The following is a 13,361-nucleotide window of genomic DNA, read 5'->3' as shown; positions in this document are numbered from 1 at the left end:
AGGTTCCCAGCTGATAGCAGAGAGCCTGATGCGGGGCTCAAACTCATGAACCGTGAGATCATGACCTGAGCCAAAGTCAGGCGCCCCAGCTAACTGGAATTTAAATAAAAAGTTAAAAAAAGAAAGAAAGAAAGAAAGAAAGAAAGAAAGAAAGAAAGAAAGAAAGAAAGAAAGACTCCAGCAGCTTTGCTGCACTCTGCTAGAGCAAGCAGGTAAAGACCAGAGGGAAAAAGAAGCAAAGAGGTCACACCAGGGGAAGGTTGAAAGCTGCTGTTGTCAAACGTTATTTTCATTCTTCTATCTTATTGAAAAGTAGACCCTCTACCTGGGTTTCCTCTGAAGCCTGGTGGACCTCGATCTCCTTTCTGGCCAGGGATGACTGCGCCAGGAAAACCCGGTGGTCCTGGGAGTCCCGTCATGCCAGTGGGTCCCCACGGCCCGGCATCTCCCACTATCCCTTTCCTGCCGGGGAGGCCGGGTAAGCCTGGGGCTCCCCTGTCTCCTTTGGCTCCTGCAAAGGAAAAGGTTTGGTAAGTTTCCGTAATGGCCTTCTACTTGGAGTTACAGTTTGGGGTTACCTGTAGTAATGCAGATGCTGTGCTTAAAAGGCATTAAGATTCGCAATATAGTTTTTGAAAGAGGCTGGTAAAAGAAATACAGGTCTATAAGAAACTGAGTCGAGACTAATTTCTGCCTTAGTTCAGTCTTTTGATACAAAGTCACCTCACTATTCTATGTGTCAGTTTCTCTTTTGTTCTTTTTTCTTTTTCTTTTTCTTTTTTTTTTGAGAGAGAGAGAGAGGGAAAGAATTTTAAGCTGTCTCCATGCCCAGTAAGGAGACTGATGTGGAGCTCGATCTCGTGACCTAGGGATCATGACCTGAGGCAAAATCAAGAGTCAGAGACCTAACTGACTGAGCCACCCAGGTGCCCCAGTTTTTATTTTAAACACCTAATGTAGCTCAGTCTTTAAAGATCAAGTGAGATAATATACAGATGGAAAAGTGTAGTGTAACTCTGAAGTGTTGTGTCACTATCTGCTTCAATTACTATTATCTGATGAACTTTAATTACAATGACGTTGAATAGAGAGAACGTTCAGAGCTAAACTTCCTGGCATTGATGTGTGCATCTGAAGAGTCACACAGCTAAACCCAGACAAAGGAACAACAAAGTTGCAATCCCTCTTCTCTCCTTTCTTCTCCCCCATAACACACACAAACACTAGTCTGGAAGGGAAGGCGGTGGCTGGGGGTTTGGAATTACCAATGAGGATTCCCAAAAAGTCACCACTTAATTACTAATATTCTTCACCTTGGAGAACCTTCAAGAAAATTGGGCTTTGACGTTCATGAATGGGAAACGTATGAACTGCAAATAATCACTCCCTCCTCTTTTTTCTCTCTGTGTTATTCTAGAAATAGTGAACGGCACACAAGTAGGGGACAGGAAGAAGAAGGATGAGGCTGCTGGCACAGGGAAGGGCTTGGGACGTTATCGTGCAGGAAGGCAGAGTGATGATGAAAATAAAATGGATGAATATTAAAATACTGAATATCTAGCCTTTGTCTATCATGTTCTTTAGCTTTTTTTTTTTATACTTGTAATTTGTGTTTTTCAAAGAAAGTGGTTAGATAGCTTCAGCTCACTTGAAGCTCTGAAATGCTGGGTATTTGTACAATAGAGTCTGGCAGTGGTCGGAGACCCCAAGATGTGGTCTTAGGTTGTATGGTCCATGCCCATAAAGATGCTTCCTTGTCTCACAGTATGATTTCATTTTAGCATTTGGGAGTCTCAATGAAGTCTTCTCCATATTTAGTTATCCTAGAGGGACTGAGGCACATAATCACCTACTTACATAATTGGGCTAGTTGTTATTTTTTTAAGGCTTTTTGACTTAAGGTATGATTATTTTATATTAAATTTTATTTCCAAACAAATGCCAAAGTATTCTCACTCCAGATGGTTAAACTTTGAGCTTAGCCTAGGAAAATGAACGGAAACTCTCCCTTTGGCCGTAATTGTAAAACCTGATCTGTGAACGAGACCTGGAGAAGCCTCCATGCTCGTGGAGGAAGGTGGGGTCCAGGAAGTGTGAGGACACTGAGCTCAACCAGGGAGACCGTGACACCACCAAGAAACAAATGGAAAAGTGCAGCTCTTGTAGACTTTCACAGTTGAGCTCACAGGTGGAGAGGCAGTTCCTGCCCCTCTGAGCTTCTCAGTAGGACCCCGCTACTCCCTGCTGGTTCCCGCGAGCATCGCTACCCAGAGGTCCTCAATAGGAAGAACGCTTTTTGCTAATAAAATACTCCTGTCCGCAGGACCCACATCTGTGAAGGGTCCATAGAAGATGCAAATGATCTAATATTTCTTCTGGCAAATTTCTCCACAAAATGGAAAAAGTTTGAAGAAGCTGCTTATCTTGTAAAACACTGCCATGAGAAATCCGGACTCAGAGTCTGTCAACCTAAAATCTTGTATATACTTTGAATGACATGTTCTGCAAACTGCCATGTTTGGCATTGAGAGAGTTACTGGTAGCCAGCCCTTAATAAAAAATAGTCTGAACCACAAGCTGGCCCTGGGGTGGGAATCAGACCCATGAAGATAACAAGGTGGGAAAGAATTCGTGTCATCACTGCATGTTATTCCCACCCTGCCGCCCCCTGCTCAGAATAGCAGAGAGGGGTGCTCACAGAGAGGGGGTGCTCATGGACAAGCCAGCAATTCCCCCTACACCCTTTTAGGAGGTGATACATTTAAAGCATGCCAACAGCCACAACCAAGGACTACATAGGAAGTCTTCTGATTTTTTAAAGACTTTCGATGGAAAGAAATTCCAAAGTTGGATCACAGTTTCTGATTCATTCACTTTGCAATGGTGGTCATAATTTTTAAGCATCTTGAATACTAAGAATGTAAACATCTTATATTACCACTGGGACTTCTTTAATTCAATATGTTAAGTTTATTTTATATACCAGGCGATTTTGATTAGATTCTGTCCTTGAAATCTAGATCACCAGGGTCGGGGCGGGGGGTGGGGGGCGGTGAAGCACTGCTCACCTGGGACTCCAGGGCTCCCTCTGGGGCCTGGAACTGCTTCCAGCAAACCTGAAAGAGAGGAGTTTGGTACCTGAGTGTTTTATATGTGGTTAATTTCATATATTCTGCTTGGTCAGTTTCACTGTGGCGACAGAAGGAAGTTTAACCACCACACACCCAGAACACATTAAAGATCATCGATTCCATTGGAGAAGTATCTCTAGAGCAGTGAAGGATTACAATGGCACTGACCATTCAATGCACAATGAAACCAGTGGACCCAAGCTCATGAGCAACGTGTACCTGTTTCTCCCTTTTCTCCTGCTGGGCCAGGGATTCCATCACGTCCCTGGTTGCCTCTCATCCCCATTGGTCCGGGAGGTCCTGGAAATCCTGGAGGTCCTGAGAAAAGAAATGCCATTCGAAGAGAAGGCATACTTCCTGGCAATGGCCTGATGTGAACACTGGATACGTAGAATTCGATTCGATTAAAGGTGCTCCTTCCCCCCGCCCCCCAGAACTGTAGTTATGTGATGCTCCATTCACAGTGAAAACTATGAACAGATTTATACTACCATGAAGATCATCACTTCAGAAGGTGGAGGCTGGCAGATCTTTGAATTAGATAGGTATCAATACCTAACCTCATTTTTTTTTTTTTTTTTTGGTCTGGGGACTGAGTAACTGGGAGCTAATTTCTAAGGAGCAGCAGATAGGTATGCAAAGATTCCAGCCTGAGGAGAAAATATGCCTCTGTCCTGAAGGGGAAATAGACAAAGTACAAAAATGGAACCTGGAGGGCCTTTTACTCCTGGAGGACCGGGGAAGCCTTTAATGCCTTTTAACCCCAAATCACCATCAGGGCCCGGCTTTCCTATAAATAAAGAGAGAAGAGAAGGGAAAAAAAGAATAGCACAAGGTAAATGGTTACAACAATGGCAGAAATGGTCCTTTTTTATAGTCACCTGTGCCTCACACTGGCCTTCAGGCCCTTCGCCAGAGAAGCAGAGCAGAGATGTGTCGAATCACTTTCAAACGTGTTTGTGCACCAGCCACACGGGCCACTCAGCATCTGATTTATGACTTTCACTGGGAGTTAACAGCAAATCCACTGAACCTTTCCGTATTTGAAAAGACGGTTTAAATGTTATCTTTCAGTAAGCTGCAACCCAGTAGCCTGGTGGTTGTTTTTAATAAAATAAAACAAAAACTTAAACTCAAATTTATAGGAAAATGAGAAAGAAAGCCAACGCTCAACCTGAAACCATGCCAGGAAAAAAAAAAATCACAACAGTGTTTGCCCCCAAATTCACGTTGAAGTCCTTAACCCCAGAACCTCCGGAGATCACTGTATTTGGAGACTGGGTCTTTAAAAAAAGCTATTAAGTTAAAACAAGGTCACTAGGGTGGGGCCTGATCCAATATGACCAGTGTCCTCACAAGAGGCATTGATTAGGACACAGACACGCAGGGAAGGAAGATCATGTGAAGACACGGCAGGAAGTTGCCCAACTCAGGAGAGAGGCCTCAGAAGAAAAAACCATCCGTGCTGACATCCTGAGCTCAGACTCCAGACTCCAGGACTGTGAAAAAATAAATTTCTGCTGTTTAAGTGCCTTGTCTGTGTTTTGTTATGGAAGCCCTAGAAAAGTAATATGAATATGCGGTTGGGCAATGAACTAACATTTAAAAAAATTTTTTTCAAGTTTATTTATGAGAGAGAGAGTGGGGGAGGGACAGAGAGAGAGGGAGACACAGAATCCGAAGCAGGCTCCAGGCTCCGAGCTGTCAGCACAGAGCAGGATGCGGGGCTCGGACCCACAAACGATGAGATCACGACTTGAGCCGAAGGGGGACACTTAACCTACTAAGCCACCCATGCGTCCCAATGAAGTAACATTGTGTGTCTCTAGGCTGAATTCTTTGAGACAGAACTTAAGTTTTATGGACAGGATCAGGTTTTTAGATGTCAGTCCATCCAACTGGCTGATCGGGGCTCCTCCTGATTGATTTCCCGTTCCTCAGAGTCTAAGAATTTGATGATCAAAGTTGAATAAAAGCAATCATAGTACAAACACCTAAATAGCTTTCAATTTACGCAGCTGATTCTAGGAGGTGAGGGCTATGCTGAGTGTCCCGCTTCCGGCTTTCCGAGTTGTAAAGCCAACGCTCACCTGGGTGACCAGGACTTCCGGGGTTTCCAGGGGCTCCCTCAGGTCCAGCAGGCCCCGAATGTCCAGGTGCTCCAGGTACCCCTCTTTCTCCTTTCCTTCCCATGTCACCTGGAAATCCTGGATCTCCCTTAAAGTCAGCCAAACACCTTTAGAATTCTCATATAAGCAGGATATGTGATCAGAATTGAGTATGGACTCTGCTAGCATTTAGTTAGTGATTTAGTTACTGAGTTAACGATTCCTATTAAATGTCTGCTGATGCAGGCACTGTGACAGGGGCCGGGGACAGGATGGCTACGGGATTTGCTGGAACCAGTGCAAAATGCAAAGGCAGGACGCTTAAATGGCAGGAACAGGGATAAGCAATTCCTTGGGTATTGAAATTGGAGGGATAAACTCATAAGCCAATAGCTGTGTGATAGGCATTCTGAGCTGTGGAAACAGGATTAAAAAAACCCAAGTCATCACCTGAAAACACAGCTGTATTTTCAATGCTTTTTGCCCACACTGAATGTAGACACTTGCTGATGCTTAGAGACTCAGCCCCCTCGCTAAAGCATAACGACTTCAGTGGCCGGTATACCTTTGGTCCCGGTGATCCTGGCCTTGCACCTGCTGAGTAACCCGGCTCTCCCTTCTCTCCTTGGAGACCGTGAACACCTGGGAGGCCTGGCCTTCCAGTTAAACCTGGTAGTCCCAAAGCTCCCCTGTGTCCTTTAGGACCTGCAATTAGGAAAGAGGTCAGGGAAAATGAAACATTCTGCTTCTCACTTTTGTATAAACCACCTTTCTGGCTTTTGAGAATCACTGATATGTTGAGTAGTTATCATGGGTGATCTTTACACAATATGAATGTTTATTTAGTTCTCATCTGTGTTCTAATTGCACACAGTATGTTTGTCTAAAAGTAAATCTAGTTTTACACCAACTTTCTACCAAATGGTAAACCCAAACAACAAACCATACAGAAAATCTAGAATAGAATTGGGCTTTCGGCTCACGGACAGGACCTTATACCTTACCTGGCACCCCCATGATCCCCATGCTTCCTGGCACGCCACGTGGTCCTGGTGCCCCAGGATTCCCAATGTTGCCTGGATCTCCTCTGGGGCCTGGAGAAGAAATAAATAGTCACATGTCCTGCACAGTTCCTGGACATAGTAGGTGTCAGTAAATATTTGTTGCTTGTATGAATAAATGAATTCTAAGCACCCAGATCAGCTAGGTTATGTCCTTGTGTAGCTACCTTTCTGCCTTCAGATGAGGAGGGGACTGAGTACCCAGAAAACGTAAAATTAGAGAACTTTAGATTCTTGTCAGCAGGCCTGGAGTTCAAACATCAAAACCATTCTAGGACCAATGCCAGCAGAAAAGAGGGGGTTCCTGCCACCATATCGCAATAAATTTCCAAATGCAATACTGAAGTTTTACTGCCATGTAACATATTTTGTCCCTGATGTCATAGAGAATAGGGGGCTACTGTAATTGTTTAAAAATTTACTTTGCAAACTCAATAGCATGTTTAAAAAAAAGAAAGGCAAATCCGGAAACCTCTAAATCATTACCTGATTTTCTTCTATGATATATGATACTGTGATAAATTATAGTTTATAATACATATCAGCAATGTCAAAATAACATTTTTGGTGCAAATATGGAACGTTGGGGGTGCCTGGGTGGCTCAGTCCATTGAGCATCTGACTCTTGATTTCGGCTCAGGTCATGTTCCCAGAGTTGTGGGATCGAGCCCTGCGTCGGTCTCCACACTGAGCATAAAGCCCGCTTGAGATTCTCTCTCTCTCTCTCTCTCTCTCTCTCTCTCTGTCCCTCCCTCTCTCTGCCCCTATCCCCCACTTGTACTCTCTCTCTCTTTCTTTCTCTCTTTCCCCCTGCCCCTCACCCCCACTTGTGCTCTCTCTCTCTCAAAACAAATGTTCAAAAATGGAACTCTGTGTAAGTTAATATTTTTTAGTTAATATAGGCTGACTATAAATAGCTTCATTCTGATTTAATTGTGAAGCAAATTTCTGCTGGAACACTATGGGAGCAAAATATTCATATTCAACCCAGTAAGTCAAGAAATACATTTTTGTTATGTTCAGACGTAGGGAAACTTAACTCCTGATATTTCTATCAGAGAATCTGCTCTACCTGGTGGTCCTGGTGGTCCAGGTGGCCCTTGGAGTCCTTTTAAACCTGGTAACCCTGGAACACCACTGTTTCCTTTCTCACCCGGCTTCCCTGCAAATCCTAGTTAAAAACCATGGATTAAAAACACAGGTTAGAATTTTATCAGACTTAGTTCAATCCTGGTTAAAATTGATGAGACATTATTGTAATACATCCATATCATTTTTATTAAGAGCACAGGCAGATGTGGGCTCTTTTCAAAGAGGATTAAATGAGATAATATATGTAAAGTATTAGCATCGTGCTTGGCATGAGTTAGTTCTTCAGTGACACTAGCAATGATGATATTTACACTTCATTTTAAGAACGAGTGGCCTAAATATAGCTTCTTAAAAAATTTTTTTTTCTTTTAGTAACGACAGAGGACCATTTATTACATGATTCTTGTCCAGAGCATCCCTTTCTCAAATCCATTGATTACAATGACCATTTATTAATTAGTACATGACAGACATCATTTTCTTTATTTATCTTATTTCATCTGCAGGCAATGTCAGTCTGTCGTTGAGCCTTTCTAGAATGGGTGTAGAGACAACCAAACTGAGCCTCTGTGAAGTCAACGGACTAATCTAGAGTCACAATCAATGAGTGATCATGCTGGGATCTGAACCCAGCTGTGCAATCTGCGATGCTTGCAAATTTCCCACAAAACTGTCCTACTTTCCATAACACATGGCTTTGATCGCTTTACTTTCTGGCTCAAAATGGTCCTTGAATCTGTGATACCTTTGATGCAGGGCAAATTACAAACTCCTTCCATGGTATCCGAAGCACTTTCTGACATGTCTGTGGCCCGGCTTTGTGCCCTTTCTCAAGATTCCCTTCCTTGGGCAGTTTTCCTGCCTATATCCTTATTCATTCACATAAGCGCTGAGTATCTAATTAATAGACAGGTGTTGTGCCAACAACAGGTGTTGTTCCCAAGTTTTTAGTGTTTAATTGGGGAGTCAGCCAGGTAAATACACAATTACCACCCAGTGTGATAAGTTCTGTAACAGAGCTGGGTACAATATGCTACAGGGAAGAATTTCTGTAAGAGGGGACTGTGTGTGTGTGTGTGTGTGTGTGTGTGTGTGTGTGTGTGTGTGTGTGCGTGTTAAAGACTGAAGAGGCGCCAGTTGGGTGGAAAAACCATGAAACAGGATAAGATGCCCAGGCAAGAAAATAGCACATACAAAGGAATGACGAGGAGCAGGGGGTTAGATTATTTTCTTTTGTAACATTTATTTTCTATCGATGTCATTTATTACAATCTAAAAATATATATTATTTAGCATGTTCCTGCTTTGGGCTTGCAAGGGGTTAGCAGGCCAAATCTGGTTTGGTGTGGTATGGCTGGAGGGCTAAAAATGGTTTTTTTACATTTTTACACTAAACTCTAAAAATGACTACGCAACAGGGACCATATCTGGGGCCAGAACCCCTGAGATGTTTACTGCCTGGCCCTATACATAAACTGTCTACAGATCCATTGATGTCTCTTCCCCCCTTTCCCCCCACTGAACTGTAAGTTTCCTCATGACCAGGACACTACCTCTGCTTTGCTCACCTCTATGTCTTTAGGACATAATAAAATACCTAGTCAATAGGTCCTAAAAAATAATTGTTGAAAAATTATCTGTCATGTGGCTGGCGAGGTACGCAAAGGGCAAGTGATAAAGAAACTTTGTATGCCAATGTAAGATTACTTTTTACCATTCTTGGCAAAAAGGTGGTTTTGAGGCTTATGATTTAAAATTGACTAGGGGCAGTTTAAATACAGCAGACCCAAATGCAGAATTAACTTAGAAATAAAAAGTCATGGGCGCCTGGGTGGCTCAGTTGGTTAAGCGTCTGACTTTGGCTCGGGTCATGATCTCATGGTCTGTGAGTTTGAGTCCGGCATCAGGCTCTGTGCTGACAGCTCACAGCCTGGAGCCTGTTTCGGATTCTGTGTCTCCCTTCGTCTCTGCCCCTCTCCCACTCCCACTCTGTCTCTGTCTCTCTCAAAAATAAACATTAAAAAAGTTTTTAAAAAGAAGTGAAAAGTCACACATTAAGGAGACAACACGTAATTGTGCAAAGAACGCCAAGACCCAGTTCTAATCCAGGATTGGGCCACCAACTGGCTTTGTGACTGAGCAGCATGTTGAGTATCGGTTCTCACGGTCTTCATTTGTCAACTACAGGGATTTTCTTGGATCATTCTTAGTCTCAGAACCAGCTGTGATGTTCTGGTTCTACACAAAAGGAACGCTGTACCTTTGAGGCCTGGTTCTCCTTTGTCCCCCAGTAGGTGGGATATTCCAGAAGGACCCTGGGGTCCTTTGTCTCCTTCTTCACCCTGGGCTCCTGGGTGCCCTTTCTCACCCTTTGCTCCTGGGATTCCAAAGTCACCTAAAAAACAGGAGTAACAATGTCAGTTCCTTACTTCTTGAACTTGTTTGTAAGGATTCGAAAGTTAACAGTGCTTACCATAAAACAAAACAAAACAAGACAGATAAACCAAAACAGGCAGTCATTTAAAAGCAGTGGCATAAGATTGCAAGGAGAAAATTCGACTCCATTCAAATGGAAAAAGGAATACAAAGAATAGCAAAATCGAATACGTGGTTCTCTCAGAATTATATTGCCCTCAAAGGGTAAAACATGATTTATTTTTCTGTTATGTAAGTGAACATTGTTCCTTCCTCCTGTTCTTGGGAAGACACTCCATCACTTACCCCTCTGTCCTGGGGTTCCTGGGTTTCCGGGAGGCCCCGGAGGACCAATGTGTCCCGGATAGCCCATCATGCCAATCGTTCCTTTTTCACCTGTGGAAACACGTTAACGCGAGACAGCTCAGATTGCGCAGAACGACAGAAGTGAAAAATTCCATAAAATAAAATGTTATACTTTTTTGAATGTTATTTATTTTTGAGAGAGAGAGGCACAAGCAGGGGAGGGCCAGACAGAAAGGGGCACAGAGGGGTCCGGAGTGGGCTCCATGCTGACAACAGAGAGCCCTATTGGGGGCTCGAACTCACAAACCGTGAGATCATGACCTGAGACGAAGTCACACGCTAACTAACTGAGCCAACCACGTGCCCCTAAAATAAGTTATAATTCTAAAGAGAGTTGAAGAAATGATTTCTGTAAACAGAAAAAGAACCATATTTATCTAGGTGATTGACCAGTAAACATTCTTTATTAAATTAGGGTTGTGGAGGTCATGGGTAGCAAATCACATTTGCAGATGAAAGTAGAACATGGGGGGGCGCCTGGGTGGCTCAGTCGGTTGAGCGTCCGACTTCAGCTCAGGTCATGATCTCACACTCCGTGAGTTCGAGCCCCGCGTCGGGCTCTGTGCTGACAGCTCAGAGCCTGGAGCCCGCTTCAGATTCTGTGTTTCCCCCTCTCTCTGCCCCTCCCCTGCTCATGTTCGGTCTCTCTCTGTCTCAAAAATAAATAAAAACATTAAAAAAAAAAAGAAAGTAGAACATGGTGAAGAGATGGAGTGCTCCCTCCTCCCAAACCCCGTGTGGCTTTCTATTGTGTTCCCTTATTTTATTTTCCTCACAGCAGCTGTTGACTATTGAACCTAGTTTTTATTTTTTAGTTATTTATTTTTATTTATTTTAGGGGGGGGAGAGAGAGAGAGAGAGAGAGAGAGAGAGAATCTTAATCAGGCTCCATCCTCAGCACAGAGCCCAATGTGGGACTCATTCCTATGATGCTGGGATCATGACCCGAGCTGAAATCAAGAGTCAGATGGTTAACTAACTGAGCCACCCGGGCACCCTGAATTTAGCTTTTAAATGGATTTGTTATTGTCTCTCCCATTGTCAGAGGTGGAATCTTGTCCACTGACATGTTTCTAGTGCTGGCATGTGGGAGAAGCTTAATAATATAAATGAAAGAATGATTTGTAGATTAAGTTGTTTTTCTGGGTTCTTCTCTGGAGGAATGAGATGAATGAGGTCCTTATGCTGTGACTATTAGAATATTCTTCCCAAACATACAAACTATAAAAACAGTGATGAAATAAAAAGAATGATAAGGGAATACTAGAAACAACTCTATGTCAGCAAATCAGGTAACTTGGGGGCATTCGCACAAATTCCTACTGAGGCACAGATTACTGAAACTGACTCAAGAAGAAATAGAAAATCTGAGTAGACCTACAACAAAGAATTGATTTGGTAATGTAAAAACTTCCCACAAAAGAAAGCCCAGACTCAGATGACTTCACTGGTGAATTCAACCAAACGTTTAAGGAATATCAATTCTTCACTAACTCTTCCAGAAAATACAAAAGGAGGGAATACTTTCCATCTTGTTCTAGGAGGCCAGTGTTACCCAGACACCAAAACCAGACAAAGATATCACAAGAAAAGAAAATGACTAATATCCATTATACATATAGATGCAAAAATTCTCAAGAAAATACTATCAAATGTATTTTAGCAGTGGCATATAGAAAGGATTGCACAGCCAAAGTTGTCATACTCTGGGTAATTGTGAAACGTGACCATCCCACCACCAACACTGACCCCTCACAAATAACTCAGTAGGAAACACTTATACTAACTCAAAGAGAAGTGTAGAGTCAAAAGCCTAGGTCTATGTCCAATTTTTACAGCCACCTTAGAAGGAAGAAGACAGAAGAAAAATAAAAGCATAAAAAAGGATACCTGGTGGTCCTAAAAATCCTGGATTTCCTGGATATCCTTTTTGACCAGGTGGTCCCACCTCACCTCGATGACCTGGCATCCCTGGTGGCCCGGGTTCTCCAGGAAAGCCTGACCTATCCAAGCCTGGAATACCTGGGTCTCCCTTTGGCCCCGTTTCACCTCTTCTGCCTAGGTATGAATGAATGAATGAATGAATGAACGAACAAATGAACGCACAACTGCTTTCCCCACCAACTCCAGAAATATTTTTTATGACTATAAATATTTAGCTGTGTGATTATGGGCAAACCACACACTCATCTGATTGATTGGCTGATTTCATCCCCTTCTGTAAAATTTCTAAGATCACTTCTACCTTTAACATTCTGTTTCAGTGATTCATGCAGTAATAAAAGTGTAGAGTTTAGATCTATTTTCTAGTCCTGCAGACATATCCTGGGACTGCACTTTATGACTATAGCTCAGTCTTTAACCTGCAGAATAATACATACAGAGCCACCCACGTGGAGGCGAGCCACCAGATACTTCTGGAAACAACAACAGCACTATGACAACCATTAATCTCTTAGCCCAACATTGGATTGTGAACATAAAAGCAGGATGATAGCTCATAGGCATTAGCTGAGCTCTAAACGATTTTTCTCAGTCCACAGATCTGATTGAGAAGAGCCAACAAAATAGAATAAGTTTCACACAATCTGGGCCATCTAGCCTGCATAATTTAGATTTATTTCATAAGCTTATTTTATGTTGCTTGGGAAGCAATTAACTACATATCAAAATTTACCACTTTATATACTAATGAAGGTAATGATAAAGCTTTTTTCTGAGAGTTTATATGCACATAAATATACATGTAAATATACATATATAAGTATATATCCTCAATATGTATATATACTCAGTCATGTGTACAAGGCACAAACCAATTTTACTGTACTAACCCGAAGTCTCTTACTCTATAGATGGTACTCACTGCAACAAATCCACGACAAGGTTTAGATGGCTAAAATAACATTCCCCGCTGAACAGTGGTCAGCACTTGCTGCTGGACAGTTCCCATGTTAAGCAGCAAAGCGCAGAGCTGGAGTCTCAAGTCACCTATCTGCCTAATGACTAGTTTCAAGGCCCTCCTCTTACCTTGTTGACCTTCCAATCCATTTAATCCTGGAAGTCCTTGGGCTCCCCTGGGACCCTCCATGCACCTTCCTGGGGGTCCTTTTTCTCCAGGTGGTCCAGCCTTCCCTGGATCCCCTACAAAACGGTCCCAGAATATATTCAGATGCCAAAACCCAAGG

General features: G+C 42.8%; 1 protein-coding gene across 1 annotated transcript in view; it reads right to left on the bottom strand.

Moving 5' to 3' along the window:
* LOC122226721 (collagen alpha-3(IV) chain-like) overlaps window positions 1-13,361 on the bottom strand; it is a 135,028-nt gene that overhangs the window by 14,755 nt on the left and 106,912 nt on the right. Inside the window, exons 31-42 of the mRNA XM_042950356.1 lie at window positions 13,204-13,317; window positions 12,064-12,231; window positions 10,114-10,203; window positions 9,653-9,787; window positions 7,373-7,471; window positions 6,244-6,333; window positions 5,805-5,944; window positions 5,222-5,348; window positions 3,841-3,921; window positions 3,351-3,449; window positions 3,069-3,116; window positions 326-511 (exon numbers count right to left, since the gene is read on the bottom strand). Of these exons, the coding sequence (XP_042806290.1) occupies window positions 326-511; window positions 3,069-3,116; window positions 3,351-3,449; window positions 3,841-3,921; window positions 5,222-5,348; window positions 5,805-5,944; window positions 6,244-6,333; window positions 7,373-7,471; window positions 9,653-9,787; window positions 10,114-10,203; window positions 12,064-12,231; window positions 13,204-13,317 (1,377 nt within the window). The remainder of the gene's footprint in view (window positions 1-325; window positions 512-3,068; window positions 3,117-3,350; window positions 3,450-3,840; window positions 3,922-5,221; window positions 5,349-5,804; window positions 5,945-6,243; window positions 6,334-7,372; window positions 7,472-9,652; window positions 9,788-10,113; window positions 10,204-12,063; window positions 12,232-13,203; window positions 13,318-13,361) is intronic.

This window comes from Panthera leo, chromosome C1 (genome assembly GCF_018350215.1).
Source record: "Panthera leo isolate Ple1 chromosome C1, P.leo_Ple1_pat1.1, whole genome shotgun sequence".
Classification (NCBI taxonomy): Eukaryota; Metazoa; Chordata; class Mammalia; order Carnivora; family Felidae; genus Panthera; species Panthera leo.
This window is presented reverse-complemented; position numbering and strand designations above follow the sequence as displayed.